At 52.9% G+C, this 17,263-nt stretch overlaps 1 protein-coding gene across 5 annotated transcripts; it reads left to right on the forward strand.

The window, feature by feature from the left end:
• The first annotated feature begins 305 nt into the window (after positions 1-305).
• On the forward strand, positions 306-13,451 carry LOC129200737 (uncharacterized). Of its 5 annotated transcripts, none has more exons than XM_054812016.1 (6): positions 306-359; positions 12,128-12,187; positions 12,302-12,357; positions 12,595-12,664; positions 12,807-12,853; positions 13,197-13,451. In XM_054812016.1, exons 2-6 carry the CDS (start codon positions 12,149-12,151, stop codon positions 13,396-13,398), a joined length of 414 nt encoding a protein of 137 aa, XP_054667991.1. In that variant the 5' UTR covers positions 306-359; positions 12,128-12,148; the 3' UTR covers positions 13,399-13,451. The 5 variants fall into 5 exon arrangements, with proteins under 5 accessions (XP_054667991.1, XP_054667990.1, XP_054667989.1 ...); XM_054812015.1 differs by lacking the exon at positions 306-359 and adding an exon at positions 11,788-11,950; XM_054812014.1 differs by lacking the exon at positions 306-359 and having other exon boundaries at positions 11,970-12,187.
• Positions 13,452-17,263: the final 3,812 nt, after the last annotated feature.

Below are 17,263 nucleotides of genomic sequence, written 5' to 3' on the forward strand. Positions count from 1 at the left end.
GGCGAAGAAATATGAACCAATTATTGTAACGGGGAGTGTACCACTTTGTGATCTTTGTGACACATGTGTATAAATATGACAAGAGAACTAGCGCTAGGGGTGCCTGATTAGAGGAACTATCCTCCTGACACCCAGCGCTGCAATAAAGGAAATGCCTGCCTCTTAAGGCTAAATTGGTGTTAAGGAGTTTTCTTTCATTCCCGAATTTCGGTGACAGTTTTGGCGAGCCAGATGGGACGAGGCTTTTGAATCTCGAAGGATCCGTGGGATCATAGGACCTCCAGCCGGCACCGAGGGATTCTCGGGGAGACCCTTCGATCCCCCGGACGGAAGAGTTCTGAGCACGTTCCCTGGGACAGGTAAAAGGCATTTCTCTTACTTTTAATTCTGATTTCACATTCTGGGTTAGAGGCCCCCTTAGCCTTCAGGTAAGCCGTGGTGTGAGCTACGCGAGAGGCTATTGTACTGTAATTTAAGAATTTTGTAAGAACTTTTGAAAGATATTGATCAATCAAGAATTTGTGGTTTAATTGTTTTGTGTTACTTTTGTCACTTTTGTCACTTGTCAATTTTTGTTTTGTGGGTTTTTTTTTGTGGTATTTGTGTTACGATGGGTAACAAACCTTCGGTGGATGGGGGAATAGTAAAGAAATCTCCCCTAGGGTGTATTTTACAACTTTGGAAACAAAGAGGAGGGGACCCTCTTGTAAAAAGACAACTGATTGAATATTATAATCACCGGTGGCCGCCATATAAATTGGATGATCAGGAAAAATGGCCCAAGAATAAGAATTTGGAATATAATACACCATTACAGTTGACGTTGTTTTGCAGAAGGGAGAAGAAATGGGGTGAGGTACCTTATGTTGATTTGTTTTTTTCACCTTGCGAAATCATCCTGAGTGGCTGAAGGACTGTGGGTTTACCCCGCAAGACCCCCTGGCATTGGCATCAGCATTAGAAAAGCAGGAAAAGGCAGCGGGAGGCTGTGAAGGTGTTGCTCTGCTTGTAGTACAGGGCAAAGGTGTTTGAAGTGCGAGCGTGATGAGGAGGATGATTTGGAATTAATGGAAGATGTTGGAGGTTGCATGGATGGTTTTTGATAACAGGCAGAAAGGGAAGGAAGTTAGAGAAGAGCAACGAGAAAACAAAAGAGAGGGGAGACAGGCACGGAGAGACAGGGAAAGAGAGGGTAACCTGAGAGCTGCACTGCAGGGAGAGTCAGCAAACAGTAACTTCAGGGGAGGACGGCAATACTATGGGGGGAGAGGCGAGGCCCCTCCAGCACAAAAAAACCCAGCAGTACCTTAGGAGATAATCAGTGTGCACATTGTAAAGAATTGGGACATTGGAAATGGGATTGTCAGAAATTTAAGGACCGTTTTAGGGGGTCCTATGCCTATCAGTCCAGAGGTTCTGGAGGAGGCACAATACAATCAAGAAGCAGCTCCCTTGCCACATCAGTTCCCCTTAACTAAGTCCTGAAGGGGACTGGGGGAAACCTCCCCAGCGGAACCCCTGGCTACACTAGAGCTGGGAAAAAGGAAAATAGATTTTCTTGTAGCTACTGGGGCGACTTACTCTCTTAAATACTTGTCAAAGAAAATTGAGCAATGCTACAGTAAACATTGTGAGTGCCACAGGGAAAGCAGAACAGCGTGCCTTTTTCCATCCTCCAAATGTTAAGCTCGGAAAACAAAGGGTAACTCACCAATTTTTATATAGGCCTGAATGTCCTATACCACTCTTGGGACGGCACCTATTGAGTAAATTGGAAATGCAGATCACTCTTAAAGATGGGGAAGTTCAATTATTAACGCCTGCATCTAAAGCCATCGAGGCAAGAGTTTTTATGTTGCAGGAACAACCTCAGACTAACAAAGGAATTCCCGAGGAGGTGGAGAATGCAGTGACACCTTTGGTACGGGCTAGTGAGGTTCCAGGTAGATCCAGAAGACCGGAACCAGTAAGAATTATCCTTAAACCTGGAACAAATCCGGTAAGACAAAAACAATACCCATTGAGGATAGAGGCCAAAAAGGGATTAGAAAAGTTACTACTCAACTTTATAGAATATGAGTTGCTCATACAATGCGAATCAGAATTTAACACCCCAGTCTTACTTGTTAAAAAGCCAGGGGGTGAGGAATACAGGTTAGTGCAAGACTTACAAGCTGTGAACCGGACATTCACCCAGTGGTGGCAAACCCCTATACATTACTTACAGCCCTCAGAGAGAAACATGAACGGTTCACCGTCCTAGATTTAAAGGATGCCTTCTTTTGCATACCTCTCGAAAAACAGAGTCAGGCTGGTTTTGCCTTTGAATGGGAGAGCCCCACCACGGGATGAAAAACTCAACTAACCTGGACTGTGTTGCCTCAAGGATTCAAAATAGTCCAACAGTCTTTGGAAACCAGTTAGTTAAAGATTTAGAAATATGGAGAAGAGACCATCCTGGAGGAGTTATGCTGCAATATGTGGATGATATTCTATTAGCAGCAGAAACCTGGGAGGAGTGTATACAAATGACTGTTGAACTTCTTAGGACAAGAAGGATGCCAAGTGTCCAAGAAGGCGGCACAGATGGCAAAACCAATGGTCTCTTTTACATGGGACTTGAGATTTTACAGGGCCGGTAGAGATTGGGAACGGATCGGCAAGAGGCCATTTGTCAGATCCCAGAACCGAAGACAGCAAGAGTTGTGAGGGCTTTCCTGGGAACGGCCGCATGGTGTCGTGTGTGGATATCCAGCTGTGGACTGCTGGTAAGACCTCTTTACAACATCTTGAAGGAGGCACAGGGAGAATACCTGCCTTGGAACCCTGAATGCGGCGTAAGAAAATACGGCACAGCGCACTAAAAAAAAAAGGCTTTGATGATGGCGCCTGCACTAGGGCTGCCGGACTTATCTAAGCCCTTCGAACTATTTGTATATGAAAGGCAACATCTCGCTTTGGGAGTACTGGCCCAGAAGATTGGGGACTGGAAAAGACCAGTCGGGTACTTCTCTAAGCAACTGGACCCTGTAAGTAAGGGATGGCCGGGATGTTTGCGAGCCGTAGCGGCCACCGTCCTATTAATACAGAAAGCCAGGAAATTAACCATGGGGGGGGGAAAGAAAAAAAAAAAGAAAAAATTTGTATATGCACCCCAAATGGCTACCACAGTTCTAGAACAAAAGGGGGGACATTGGTTATCCCCCAGCAGAATGCTTAAATATCGAGTGATACTATTAAAACAAGATGATGTAGAGCTCAAAGTCACCTCTGCTGTCAATCCGGCTAGTTTTTTTAATCTTCAATGAGGAAAGGGAGGACCCTTTGAGCCACGACTGTCTGCAAACAAGTACTGGTAATATATCTACTGATTTATATATGGCTCTGATTGATAGAAAATGGTGAAGGTGAAACTTATAAGAATCTGAAAGGATCTGACAAGTTTCAAAAGGGGGGAGTTGTAGCCAAAAAGAAAGGCCTGTAATGAAGGCCTGCTTCTGTTATACATAAGAAGAAAACGTAGCCGAGAAGAAAGGCCTGTAATGAAGGCCTACTTGTATTATAGGTGGTAAGAAACTGTTCATTATTACTTTAGGTAGAAGGCTAACGATTCTTAGAATAAGCACCTGCTGCACATCATGAGAAAAAGGAGGAGCTGCAAGACACTTCAAGGTCCTTATGTACATACTTGCAGAAAGGGAGGACATTAATTGCCTCCAGCAACATCCTTATCTTGCTGAGGCATATAGCGAACAATTCCCAACACGGAAGTACTGAGAAACTAGGGGAAAGGTAATTTGGGCCAGGGTCCCCACGACCAACGACCCATAAGCCCCCTACCCAAATTATCCCACCTACTCAAAAGAGAGAGGCAGAGAAAGGAACTGAGCATGCGTTCTAGTTTGCATGCTAGGCGAAGAAATATGAACCAATTATTGTAACGGGGAGTGTACCACTTTGTGATCTTTGTGACACATGTGTATAAATATGACAAGAGAACTAGCGCTAGGGGTGCCTGATTAGAGGAACTATCCTCCTGACACCCAGCGCTGCAATAAAGGAAATGCCTGCCTCTTAAGGCTAAATTGGTGTTAAGGAGTTTTCTTTCATTCCCGAATTTCGGTGACATTATCACCAATAAGACTGCCAATGCAATAGATCTTTTAACCCAGCAGTCCCAAGAGATGCGCACGGTAATCCTTCAACACCGCATGGTCCTAGATTACCTGTTAGCTGAAGATGGAGGGGTGTGCGGGAAGCTAAACGCTTCCAACTGCTGTTTAGAAATAGATGATTGTATTGGGTCTGGCTGAGATGGAGTTAATTCTCCCCACAGCAGCCCTCATGGTGCTGTGCTGTGTATTGGTAGCTAGTGCCAGCACACATCAAGGCTGTCTTTCCAACATTTCTTTTTCCCCAGCAGCAGGCTGGGGGTAGGCATGATCTTGGGAGGGGACACAGCTAGGACAGCTGACCCAAACTGACCAAAGAGATATTCCATACCATATGACGTCTGCTCAGCAATAAGAAACTGAGAATAGGGGGAGGAACAGGGCGGGGGCATTCGTTGTTTTTTTTTTACAATGTTTGTCTTCCGGAGTAAGGGGTACGCATACTGAAGCCCTACTTCCCAGGAAGTGGCCGGACATCGCCTGCTGATGGGAAGTAGAGAATAATCTTTTGCTTTTTGCTTTGCTTCTGCGCGCGGCTTTTTTTGCTTTAGCTACATTAAACTGCCTTTATCTCGACCCACGAGTTTGGGGTTGTTTTTTTTTTTCCATCCTCCTTTCTTCCCTCCCTGCCTTACTGAAGAGGGGAGTGATAGAGCGGCTCTGGTGGGCACCTGGCTCCCAGCCAGGCTCAATCCACCACAGTCCTTTTTGGCGCCCAACGTGGGGTTCGACAAAGGCAGTTTAGTATTAAGGGTGCTACAGCTATAGTAGTTATTAAGTTGCAAGCTCCTGTGCAGGTCATGGGGTTTGTTAGCTGTGCTGCTTATCTCTATTTTCCTAAACTTAGGAACATGCTGATACAAACAATGGCTGCTCTGTGCTTTGGCCTAGTGTTGATGATCTTACTGTGCTGGGGGAGCTATTTTGTGGGGATGATGAAGGAACTTGGGAGCATGCTAGTACAAACAATGGTTATGTGCATGGCCCTGGCATCGTTGCTATTGCTGTGCTGGGGGAGCTATCTTGTGGAGATGATGGGGGAATACATCTCTCTCTCTCTACCTGGGTTTGACGTGGATGGTTTCATTATGCAGGCTCCCAAGGTCCTTGTTCACCCTTATGTAAGCTCATTAATACTGCTGGCATATTACGGGTGTTGTGGAGTTTGGTTTCATCCTGGTTTAAGGGGAGACAACTTTTAGTGAAGCAATAGTGAAACGTGCCCTGAGGCAGCCGGTCCCTGGGTGGCAGGGTGTATGGAAGGATTTGGGCAGGTTCCTGGGGCGATTATCACCTCCTATAGCCTGGGACTTCACACCCGAACAGGCAAGCAATCCCAGCAAACTGACACGCCACCTGATAGAAGGGTGCCTTGCCTACCCCAACGAAAACCAACAGCTTCTAGCGCTGTATTGGGGCCTGGCCTGTGCCTATCGATCCACAGTGCAGTACTCCCAGAGGACTGTGGTTGAGGAAGGCACCCAAACTGCAGCTGGGGACACCGTGGCTGAGATAGGGACACAAACAATGACAACTACAGTAATTGCCCCAGTAGTAAAAAAGAAACAGTGGACCAGGAGGTCAACAGGTCCATATCATCGACTAGTAAGGGAAGAGGAAGAAGAGGAGGAGAGGTTTGAGCAGGAAGCCGGTCCTTCAGCAAAGAAGTAGGAGGAAGGAGTGAGAGAAATCAGACAAGAAGCAGAAACTACCCGGTCTCTGACCTCATCCGAACTTCGAGATATGCGGAAAGATTACAGCCGTCAGCCTGGTGAGCGAATTGCTGCCTGGCTGCTTCGATGCTGGGATAATGGGGCCGACAGTCAGCAACTGGAAGGCAGGGAAGCCCAACAGCTGGGATCCCTCGCTAGAAACCGAGGAATTGAGAGGGGAATTGGAAAAGAGACAGCAATTTGCAGTCTCTGGAGACGGCTGCTTTCAAGTGTGAGGACAAGATACCCATTCAAAGAAGATCTTGTCAACTTCCCAGGAAAGTGGACCACCGCAGATGAAGGCATCCAGTACCTGAGAGAACTAGCAGTGTTGGAAGTCATCTATAGTGATCTAGATGATGAGGAGGTCTCCAAAGATCCAGAGGATGTCCTGTGCACACGGGCCATGTGGAGGAAGGTGATTCAAAGTGCCCCAGCATCGTATTCTAACAGCTTGGCAGCAATGTATTTCCCAGATAGGGACACACCAACTGTGGAGAAGGTGTCTTCTTGGCTTCAGAACTTTGAAGAAAACCTCTGTACCTCCTCCTCCCTACGGGCCAGCACATTGGCTGTCAGAGGTACCCCAAGAAATCAGTCATCTCCTGCTCCGGTCAGAGGGAAAGGGAGCCCCAGGTATATGTCACGTGGTACACTCTGGTTTTTCCTGCGTGACCAAGGGGAGGACATGAGGAAGTGGGATGGTGAACCCACCTTTAAGTTGGAAGCCCGTGTTTGTGAACTAAGAGGGAAGACAGCTGTTAAGAAGGGGACACCCAAGAAGGCCATCAGTGTAGTTGCTACAGAGACCCGAGAAGGCAAACAGTGATCTCCCAGATGTAAAACTAAAATCACCTCCCTTGATCCTGGTGAGGGGACTTCTGGTCTGTCACTGCGAGGGTCAGACAGTGAATACTCTGACCAGGAACAGGAATAGAGGGTCCCTGCCTTCGGCCAGGAGGAGGAAAGGGATGACCGGGTATACTGGACTGTGTGGATTCGATGGCCTGGCACATCAGACCCATAGAAGTATAAGGCTTTGGTAGACACTGGTGCACAGTGTACACTGATACCATCAGGGTATAGGGGCACAGAACCCATCCGGATCTCTGGAGTGACAGGGGGATGCCAAGAACTGTCCGTATTGGAGGCTGAGGTGAGCTTAACAGGGGACAAGTGGGAGAAGCACCCCATTGTGACTGGCCCAGAGGCCCCTTGTATCCTTGGCATAGATTACCTCAGGAGAGGGTACTTCAAGGACCCAAAGGGGTACCGATGGGCTTTTGGTGTAGCCACTGTGAACGCAGAGAAGATCAAACAGTTATCTACACTGTCTGGTCTCTCAGAAGATCCCTTTGTTGTGGGATTGCTGCAAGTTGAAGAACAACAGGTGCCAATTGCTACAAGGACAGTGCACCGGAGGCAATACCGCACAAATCGAGACTCCCTGGCTCCCATCCATGAGCTGATTCATCAACTGGAGAACCAGGGAGTCATCAGCAAGACTCATTCACCTTTTAATAGTCCCACATGGCCAGTGCAAAAGTCTGATGGAGGGTGGAGGTTAACAGTGGACTATCGTGGCCTGAATGAAGTGACACCACCACTGAGTGCTGCTGTACCAGATATGTTAGAGCTCCAATATGAACTGGAGTCAAAAGCAGCCAAGTGGTATGCTACAATTGACATCGCCAATGCATTCTTCTCAATTCCTTTGGCAGCCGAATGCAGGCCACAGTTTGCTTCCACTTGGAGAGGTGTCTAATACACCTGGAATCGATTGCCCCAGGGGTGGAAGCATAGTCCTACTATTTGTCATGGACTAATCCAAACTGCACTGGAAAAGGGTGGTGCCCCAGAACATCTACAATACATCGATGACATCATTGTGTGGGGTAATAAGGCAGAAGAAGTATTCAAGAAGGGAAAAAGAATAATTCCGATTCTTCTGAAAGCTGGTTTTGCCATAAAGAAAAGTAAGGTCAAGGGACCTGCACAAGAAATCCAGTTCTTGGGAATAAAATGGCAGGATGGACGCCGTCATGTGCCTATGGATGTGGTCAACAAGATAGCAGCTATGTCTCCACCAGCTAACAAGAAGGAGACACAAGCCTTCTTGGGCCTTGTGGGGTTCTGGAGAATGCATATTCCAGGTTATAGTCAGCTTGTGAGCCCTCTCTATCAAGTAACCCGGAAAAAGAACTATTTTGAATGGGGCCTTGAGCAACAACAAGCCTTTGAGCATATCAAACAGGAAATAGCTCGTGCTGTAGCTCTTGGGCCTGTCCGAACAGGACCAACTGTACAAAATGTACTCTACACTGCAGCTGGGGAGCATGGCCTTACCTGGAGCCTCTGGCAGAAAACAGCAGGAGAAACCCGAGGTCGACCATTAGGGTTTTGGAGCCGGGGGTATCGAGGATCAGGAGCCCACTACACCCCAACTGAAAAAGAGATCCTAGCAGCCTATGAAGGGATTCGAGCTGCTTCAGAAGTTGTTGGTACAGAAGCATCTCTCCTCTTGGCACCGCGATTGCCTGTGCTACACTGGATGTTCAAAGGAAACATGCCCTCTACACATCATGCAACCAGCGCTACATGGAGAAGTGGGTAGCACTAATCACGCAGCGAGCTCAACTAGGGAAACCCAATCACCCAGGAATCCTGGAAGAGATTATGGACTGGCCAGAAGGTAGAGATTTTGGAGCACTGCCTGAGGAGGTAGCTCGTGCCCAAGAGGCACCACCATATAATGAGTTACCAGAAGATGAAAGGCGTTATGCTCTATTTACTGATGGATCCTGTCGTGTTGTAGGAAACCATCGGAAGTGGAAAGCTGCTGTATGGAGTCCCACACGACAAGTCGTTGAGGCCACTGAAGGAGAAGGTGAGTCAAGTCAGTTCGCAGAAGTGAAAGCCATTCAGCTAGCCCTAAAGATTGCTGAACGAGAAAAGTGGCCAGTACTCTATCTCTATACTGACTCCTGGATGGTGGCAAATGCCCTATAGGGGTGGCTACAGCAGTGGAAGAAGACCAATTGGCAGCGCAGGGGTAAACCCATCTGGGCTGCTGCATTGTGGCAGGACATCGCTGCCCGAGTAGAAAACATGGCTGTGAAGGTACGTCATGTAGATGCTCACGTACCCAAAAGCTGTGCCACTGAAGAACATCAAAACAATCAACAGGTAGACAAGGCTGCCAAAATTGAAGTAGCTCAAGTGGACCTGGACTGGGAGCGTAAGGGTGAGCTATTTGTAGCTCGATGGGCCCATGAAACATCAGGACATCTAGGGAGAGACGCAACATACAGATGGGCTCGTGATCGAGGGGTGGACCTGACCATGGAGGCCATCACACAAGTCACTCATGAATGTGAAATATGTGCTGCGATCAAGCGGGCGACACGAGTAAAATCTCCCTGGAATAGAGGGCGGTGGCTGGGTTTTCGATACGGTGAGGCCTGGCAGATTGACTATATTGGGCCACTGCCACGAACACGCCAAGGCAAGCGCTACATACTCACCATGGTGGAAGCAACTACTGGTTGGCTAGAGACATTTCCTGTAAACCATGCCACTGCCCGAAACACCATCCTAGGCCTTGAAAGACAAATTTTATGGCGACATGGTACCCCAGAAAGGATTGAATCAGACAATGGAACTCATTTTCGAAATAACGTCATAAGCTCATGGGCAAAGAAACATGGTATTGACTGGGTGTATCACATCCCCTATCACCCACAAGCCTCTGGAAAGATCGAGAGATATAATGGACTGTTAAAGACTATGTTGAGGGCATTAGGTAATGGGGCATGGAAGCACTGGGATACAAATTTAGCAGAAGCCACTTGGCTGATTAATACCAGAGGATCTGCTAACCGTCCTGGTCCTGCCCAAACGAAACCCCTACATACTGTGGGAGGAGACAAGGTCCCTGTAGTACACATGGGAAAGTGGCTGGGGAAGGCGGTGTGGATTGCTCCTCCCATGGGAAAAGGCAAACCCATTTCTGGGATTGTCTTCGCTCAGGGACCTGGGTGTACTTGGTGGGTAATGCGGAAGGATGGGGAGACCCGGTGTGTGCCTCAAGGAGATTTAACCTTGGGGTAAAATAATCTGTGAGTTGTACGTTCTAGGAAGTAATGTAAAAGGAATGACCCAAACCAACGAAGAGCAAGTTTCTCAAGGAGCCAGATGAATGCAACAACAGCCCGAAGCAAGCCGGTGTTGGTGCCCAACAACTGAACCTGAACAGCCATCCTGACAGATTGGGCCCAAGTCATAGTCGGTTCATGAACATCTGGAGGAGCAGAGGAAGCTCATGGAACGGGAGAGTAACATCCATCTATTAAAGGACTGGAGATTATAGTTAATAAGAACGAAATACAATGAAACGGTTATAAAATATATACATATATGTATTAAAGTGTGTGGAGCGTGAGCATGACACAAATGGTATGGAATAAGGGGTGGAGATTGTATTAGGTCTGGCTGAGATGGAGTTAATTCTCCCCACAGCAGCCCTCATGGTGCTGTGCTGTGTATTGGTAGCTAGCGAACTGTTGATAACACACCAGTGTTTTGGCTACTACTGAGTAGTGCCAGCACACATCAAGGCTGTCTTTCCAACATTTCTTTTTCCCCAGCAGCAGGCTGGGGGTAGGCAAGATCTTGGGAGGGGACACAGCTAGGACAGCTGACCCAAACTGACCAAAGAGATATTCCATACCATAGGACGTCTGCTCAGCAATAAGAAACTGAGAATAGGGGGAGGAACAGGGCGGGGGCATTCGTTGTTTTTTTTTTACAATGTTTGTCTTCCGGAGTAAGGGGTACACATACTGAAGCCCTACTTCCCAGGAAGTGGCCGGACATCGCCTGCTGATGGGAAGTAGAGAATAATCTTTTGCTTTTTGCTTTGCTTCCGCGCGCGGCTTTTTTTGCTTTAGCTACATTAAACTGCCTTTATCTCGACCCACAAGTTTGGGGTTGTTTTTTTTTTCATCCTCCTTTCTTCCCTCCCTGCCTTACTGAAGAGGGGAGTGATAGAGCGGCTCTGGTGGGCACCTGGCCCCCAGCCAGGCTCAATCCACCACAATGACATAGGTGAAGTGGTCCTCCAACTGACCAAAGACATTAGAAAATTAGCCCATGTCCCCGTCCAAACCTGGAACGGTTGGAATGGTAATTTGTGGTCCTGGTTACCGGGAGCACCGTGGGTAAAACAGCTGCTATTGTGTTTGTTATGCGCAGTTGTCGCTTTAATATTTTTGCCATGTGTAATCCCTTGTTTTATTCAATTAATCCGACATGTAGTATCTAATATGCAATTTGTTCCTACCACCTCACCTGATAAAACGGATCCGTGCCGTTCACCAGTCAGAGCCAATCACAGTACCCATTGTTTAAACCCTTTCAAATTCCCAAATTGTCTGAGAGAAAGACTTCATATTAGTACCCATATCGTACCTGCCAGTTGTTCTATGTGTGCTATAATGGAAAACTACCTCATTAACCTCATTTTTCAAGTTTGTTCTGCAAAGTTAAACGTTTGCTATTGAGCATTCTTCTACCATACCCCACGTCGTTCTTCCTTCCCACAACTTCCCTTTGCCCCGTCCCTATTTCTCACTCTTACTCTCTTCCCTCTACCTTCTCCTTCTCTTTCCACTTTTCCCCCACCACTAAGGAGACTGCAATGTCGAGCCACGGGGTGGTGGAGCGGACCGCTACGGTATGCAGTTTGTCTCGACGTTGCCGTCACACCACCATTTCCTTGCGTCACCGTCCTGCCTCGGAGGGCACTGCCCCCCCTTCCCCCCCTCCCCCGCGGTCTGCGAACGAGTGCCACCGTGCGCATGCGCGAGAGCCAGGGCGCGAAAAGGCTTCCCGAGGAGGCAGCATGTACCGCGCGGCGGGAACCGCCATGCGCATGCGCAAAAGCCAGGGCGCGAAAAGGCTTCCCGAGGAGGCAACACGTACCACACGTGCCGCACGAACGGCACGTACGCAGCCGCGATCTGCGCATGAGCGTGGGACCCTATATAAGGGGGCGCACGTGCTCCGGTGAGCGGCGGGGTTTTTCTGCTCCTTCCTGTCCTCCTGGCGCACCTTCCGGGACCTGCTTCGACAAACCCTGCCACGCTTGGGCACCACAGAGGGAGCCAACGGAACATATCGGATGGGGACAGGGTGCCCAGGTCCCAGCGCAGCGGCCCGCATGATGCGCCCGGTGTTTTGCAGGGGGACAAGCACTGTGCCCAGATGAAGGCCTGGCTGCAGGAGGAGAAGCGCTACAATGAGGTAGTGCCGAAAGGGCTGGGGGAAATCGGGTGGGTGCCCACGGGCCCTGCGAGACTGGGGGGGCTGGAGGAGGGCCGTGGCGGGCTCCGGGACTCAGACCCTTCCTTCTCCCAGGTGCTGCGCCAGGAAATAGGGCAGCTTGAAGAGGCAGTGGAGCAGGAAGAGATTCGGTGAGTTGAGCCCCAGCCCCACACGGGTGTCCGGGGGGGTCTCTGCAGCACCCGGAGCGATGGGGCTGCCAATGCCGGTGCCAGGCAATGGGGTGGGGGGAACGTGCAGCACGCACATGTGCAGCATGTGTGACAGGGGAGCCCAGTCCCTGCCTGGGGTGCTGTATGTTTGCAAGGGGACCTCCCGCGCGGCCATGGAGGTCCGTAACTCGTCCAACCAAGCCCTGTTGCCTGCAGCCAGCAGCAGAGGAAGAAGGAGGCAGAGGCGCCGGAGACTGTGCTGCCGGAGGTGGTGGAAGCACAGCTGGTAAGGGGCAGACTGCTCCATGGAGCTCACAGCCACGCGTGGGCTGTAGTCCTGCGCAAGGCGGAGGGGCACCGCGCAACCCCAGCTGTCCCGACCGCACGGCAGTGCCTGACAAGTGTCCTTGCTCTGTGTTGACCTGCAGGAGAGGGACCTGCTGGCGAGGAGACGCGGCTTCATGTATTGGCTGCAGTGAGTGTCCCCTCTGGGTCCCCGGGGGCCCGTTCCCAGGCAGCGGGTGCGATGGGCCGGACACCTGCTCCAGCCGCCGCGGCTCACAAGTCCAGGCTGCTGGGGAGCTGCTGGCCGGCTGTGGGCTTTGCCGCTGGCAAGTGCTCAGCGTCGGTTTTCCCTGGGCCGGGGCGTTCTCCCGGGCTTGCCGAGTCTCCTGTCCCACCCTGCCCGAGGCAGCAACGCAAAATGGCTGGGGAGGCAGCCCCCGGGGCTCCCAGGACAGCCCCCTCCATCCCATAGGCAAGATGGGCTTGGCATGCATCCACCCTGCCCTGTCTCCCATCCCTCTTCTGCCCCGCAGGATACTCTGCCTGCTCCTGGTCGGCCTGCAGCTGGCCGTCGGCTTTGCTCTGGCTGCTGCGGTGCTCTACGCCTCCTCCTACGACCCCGAGCTCTTCTACCGCCTGCTGCCGCGTGTGCTGTGTGAGGAGACCTACACCGACCTGGCCTACGCCCTGGGAAAGATCCTCCCCGTGGCCAGTGAGGGGCTGCTGCCCTTTTGACAGCCCCCGCCAATAAAGCCTTTTCTGTCTCCACCTCCATGGGCTCAGGTGTGTTTGGTGGGGCGCAGGGAGAGGGTCCTGCCCCGCGTGCCGCTCCCCCCAGCCCCTCCAGGCCAGGCCCAGTCTCATCTGCAAGGCACCGGGCGCTGCCGCCCTGCCTGCAGCAAGCCAGGTCCCTGCGTGCCAGCCTCACCCGGCCTCCCTCCCTCACTCTCTCCCTCCCTCCATCCCTCCCTCCCTCCCTCCCTCTCTCCCTCCCTCTGTCCCCGCAGGATTGATGGCGCTGGATAGTCAGGTGGAACCCCCATCTCCTCAGGCCATGGTCAGGGTTTTACTCCCCCTTTTCGGCAGCCCTTTAGCAATGTGCAGGACACCCCGTAAGCGTGGCTGAGACTGCTCAGGCTCCAGCAGCCGGGGACTCATTTACACCGAGGCCGGCAAATGCTGTCACCCACACACCCACAGACCCTCCAAGACCCTCCCTCATACCCACAGCTCCCCACAGCTCCCCACAGCTCCCCACAGCACCCCACAGGCCCTGCCCTTCTCCCTCCCCACAGCCCCACGCTTTGGCTGCCGAGGGGAAAGGCCCTGTCGCATGGAGGCCGGAGCGATGCGGCCTGCCGACTCCGGAATGCGGCGCTGCTGCACGCAGCCACTCGAGGGGCCAGGCCTGAAGCACGGCGGTCACTGCCTGCCTGCCGCCACGTGTCCCCACCCCTTCCTCCTGCTGTCCCCCCGCCTGCGGCAGCTGCGGCTCTCTCAGCACGGGACAGACCGCCTTCCTCCTGGGACTCAGAGAATCATAGAATCGTTAAGCTTAGAAAAGACCTCTAAGATCATCGAGCCCACCTGTCAACCCAACACCACCATGTCTACTAAACCATGTCCCAGAGTGCCACGTCCACGTCTCTTTTGAACACCTCCAGGGATGGTGACCCCACCACCTCTCTGGGCAGCCTGTTCCAATGCCTGAACACACTTTTGGTGAAGAAAGTTTTCCTAAGAGCCAATCTAAACCTCCCCTGACACAACTGGAGATCATTTCCTCTCAACCTTTTGCTAGTTACTTGGGAGAAGAGACCAATAGCCATCTCACTACAACCTCCTTTGAGGCAGCTGTAGAGAGCGATCAGGTCTCCCCGCAGCCTCCTCTTCTCCAGGCTAAACAACCCCAGTTCCCTCAGCCACTCCTCACAGGAGTTGTGCTCCAGACTCTTCACCAGCTTCGTTGCCCTTCTCTGGACTCGCTCCAGCACCTCAGTGTCCTTCTTGGAGTGAGGGGCCCAAAACTGAACACAGTAGTCCAGGCGCGGCCTCGCCACAGCAGAGTGCAGGGGCACAATCACCTCCCTGCTCCTGCTGGCCACACTATTCCTGATCCAAGCCAGGATGCTGTTGGCCGCCTCGGCCACCTGGGCACACTGCTGGCTCACGTTCAGCCGCTTGGCAACCAGCACCCCCAGGTCCTTTCCCTCCAGGCAGCTTTCACGCCACTCTGGCCCAAGCCTGTAGCCTTGCCTGCGGTTGGTGTGACCCAAGGGCAGGACCCGGCACTTGGCCTTCTTAAACCTCATCCAGCTGGCCTCGGCCCAGCCATCCAGCCTGTCCAGATCCCTCTGCAGAGCTTTCCTACCCTCGAGCGGATCGACACTCTCAACCAATATGGTGTCATCAGCAAACTTACTGAGGGCGTACTCGATCCCCTCGTCCAGATCATTGATACAGATATTAAACAAGACTGGCCCCCAAGACGGAGCCCTGGGGAACACCGCTTGTGACCGCCCACCAACTGCATTGAACTCCGTTCACCACAACTCTCTGGGCTCGGCCTTCCAGCCAGTTTTTTCACCCAGCAAGACTCTGCAAGCACGCTGTCTGCAAGGCCTGGAGCTCTGTCGCCCCTCCCCGACTAGCCCCCTTCTATGCTCAGCATGACGTCATAGAATCAGAGAATCCCAGAATGGTTTGGGTTGGAAGGGACCTCACAGCTCATCTAGTTCCAACCCCCCTGCCATGGGCAGGGACACCCTCCACTAGCCCAGATTGCCCAAAGCCCCATCCAACCTGGCCTTCAACACTGCCAGGGAGCCAGAGGCAGCCACAACCTCTCTGGGCAACCTGTGCCAGGGCCTCACCACCCTCACAGGGAAGAATTTCTGCCTCACATCTCATCTCCATCTCCCCTCCTGCAGCTCAAACCCATTCCCCCTTCTCCTGCCACCACGCCCCCTGATAAACAGTCCCTCCCCATCTTTCCTCTAGGCCCCTTCGGGTACTGGAAGGCCACAATTAGGTCTCCCCGGAGCCTTCTCCACGCTGAACAATCCCAACTCTCTCAGCCTGTCCTCATAGCACAGGTGCTCCAGCCCTCGGATCAACTTCGTGGCCTCCTCTGCACTCGCTCCAACAGCTCAATGTCTCTCAGCTGAAACCGGGACATGCCCCACCTCAGCTCTTGGCACCACCCCAGGGAGGTGATGGCCGTGTCACAGTGGGCAGCGGTGGCCATGTCACTGTGATGTCACTGCGCATTTGTGACACGGGCGCCCTGGCTGCTATAAAGGGAGCTGCTCCCAGAGGTGGGGAAGCATCTGGAGGAGAACCCAACCTCGGTGCTACTGGGCAGGAGTTTGGAGAGGAGTCACCAACGACCTGTCCTGTGTCCGCCGTGCAGTGGAAGGCGCCCCACAGAAAAGAGGAGGTGAGGGCAGAGGATGCCCATGGTCCCTGCAGCCCTCGGCCGGGGGTCTGCGCGTGTCTGCCAGCGGCGGGGGGAAGGCAGCTGCCTGGGCCGGGGCAGGGCCGGGTGGGGAGGACGCATGTGTGCTGCTGGGGCTGATGGGGGGGGACTGGTCCCGGGTGCCCCCCACCCCCTCCTGCCACGTGCCCAGCCCCCAGCTGGCGCACACCCAGCCGGGCACAGAACTAGTGCGCGTGCTCGCACGGGACCGCTGGCTGTGGGGGCTGCAGGCGCGTGAGTGCAGGCGGCTGACGGTGCTCCTCTCTGGGGGGAGGCTCCCGTGCCAGCCCTGGGCATCCCCGACCGTGACCGTGACCATGGCTCCCACCACGCAGGTCCAGTCATGGAGCTAGAAGTGGTGAAGCAAGGCCTCTGCGTGCTCTGGGAGCAACTGGCGCAGCGCTTTGCGTGGTCAGTAAGGCGCATGGAGCTGCTGCGGTGTCTGGTAGGTGTGGAGTGTTCCCCGTGTCCCCGGGGCCTGGGGCTGTGACACCTCTGGAGACCATCTTGTCTCGTGCCCTTGCCCCTGCTCGAGCAGGGTCAGCAAGAGCCAGGCGCTCGGGACCACGTCCAGGCGTGGACCGTGTCCAGAGTTGGGCCTGGGGGTCCCTCTGTCTGCCCACAGTGCCTGCAGGGCTGGGAAGCAGAGGGGACGCGAGGGCAAAGGCAGTGCCCAAAGGGAGCCGGGAGGGGATAAGGCGGAGGAGGGCAGCGCGCTCGTGGGAGTGTGCCACTGCCCTGACGGCTGCTCCTCTTCCCCTCCTCTCCCACAGCAGAACTTTCGGATGGAGACGAGGGAGACACCCGCGAACCTGGAAGAGGCGCAGAAGGTAGAGGGGAGAAGGAGGCCCGTCCTGACAGGGTCAGGGAGGGGGGTGCCAGTGCACCCAGCTAGCGCTGGCCGAGCCGGGCACAGGGCGAAGGGTGCGCAGGACCGCTGGCCGGGTGCGGGTGTGCAGGTGGCTGATGGGCGCTGGGACCTGGGAAGCTGGGGCAGCGCCACGGGCGAGGTGCGTCCACGGCTGTGCCAGGGAATCTGATGGTTCCCCATTCCTGCAGGCAGCAGAGGCTCTGGGGACCGATGGAGCAGCCGGCAGAGGTTCTGTGCAGAGCTCCACAAAC

The sequence above is a fragment of the Grus americana genome, unplaced genomic scaffold, assembly GCF_028858705.1.
Source record: "Grus americana isolate bGruAme1 unplaced genomic scaffold, bGruAme1.mat scaffold_43_1, whole genome shotgun sequence".
NCBI lineage: Eukaryota > Metazoa > Chordata > Aves > Gruiformes > Gruidae > Grus > Grus americana.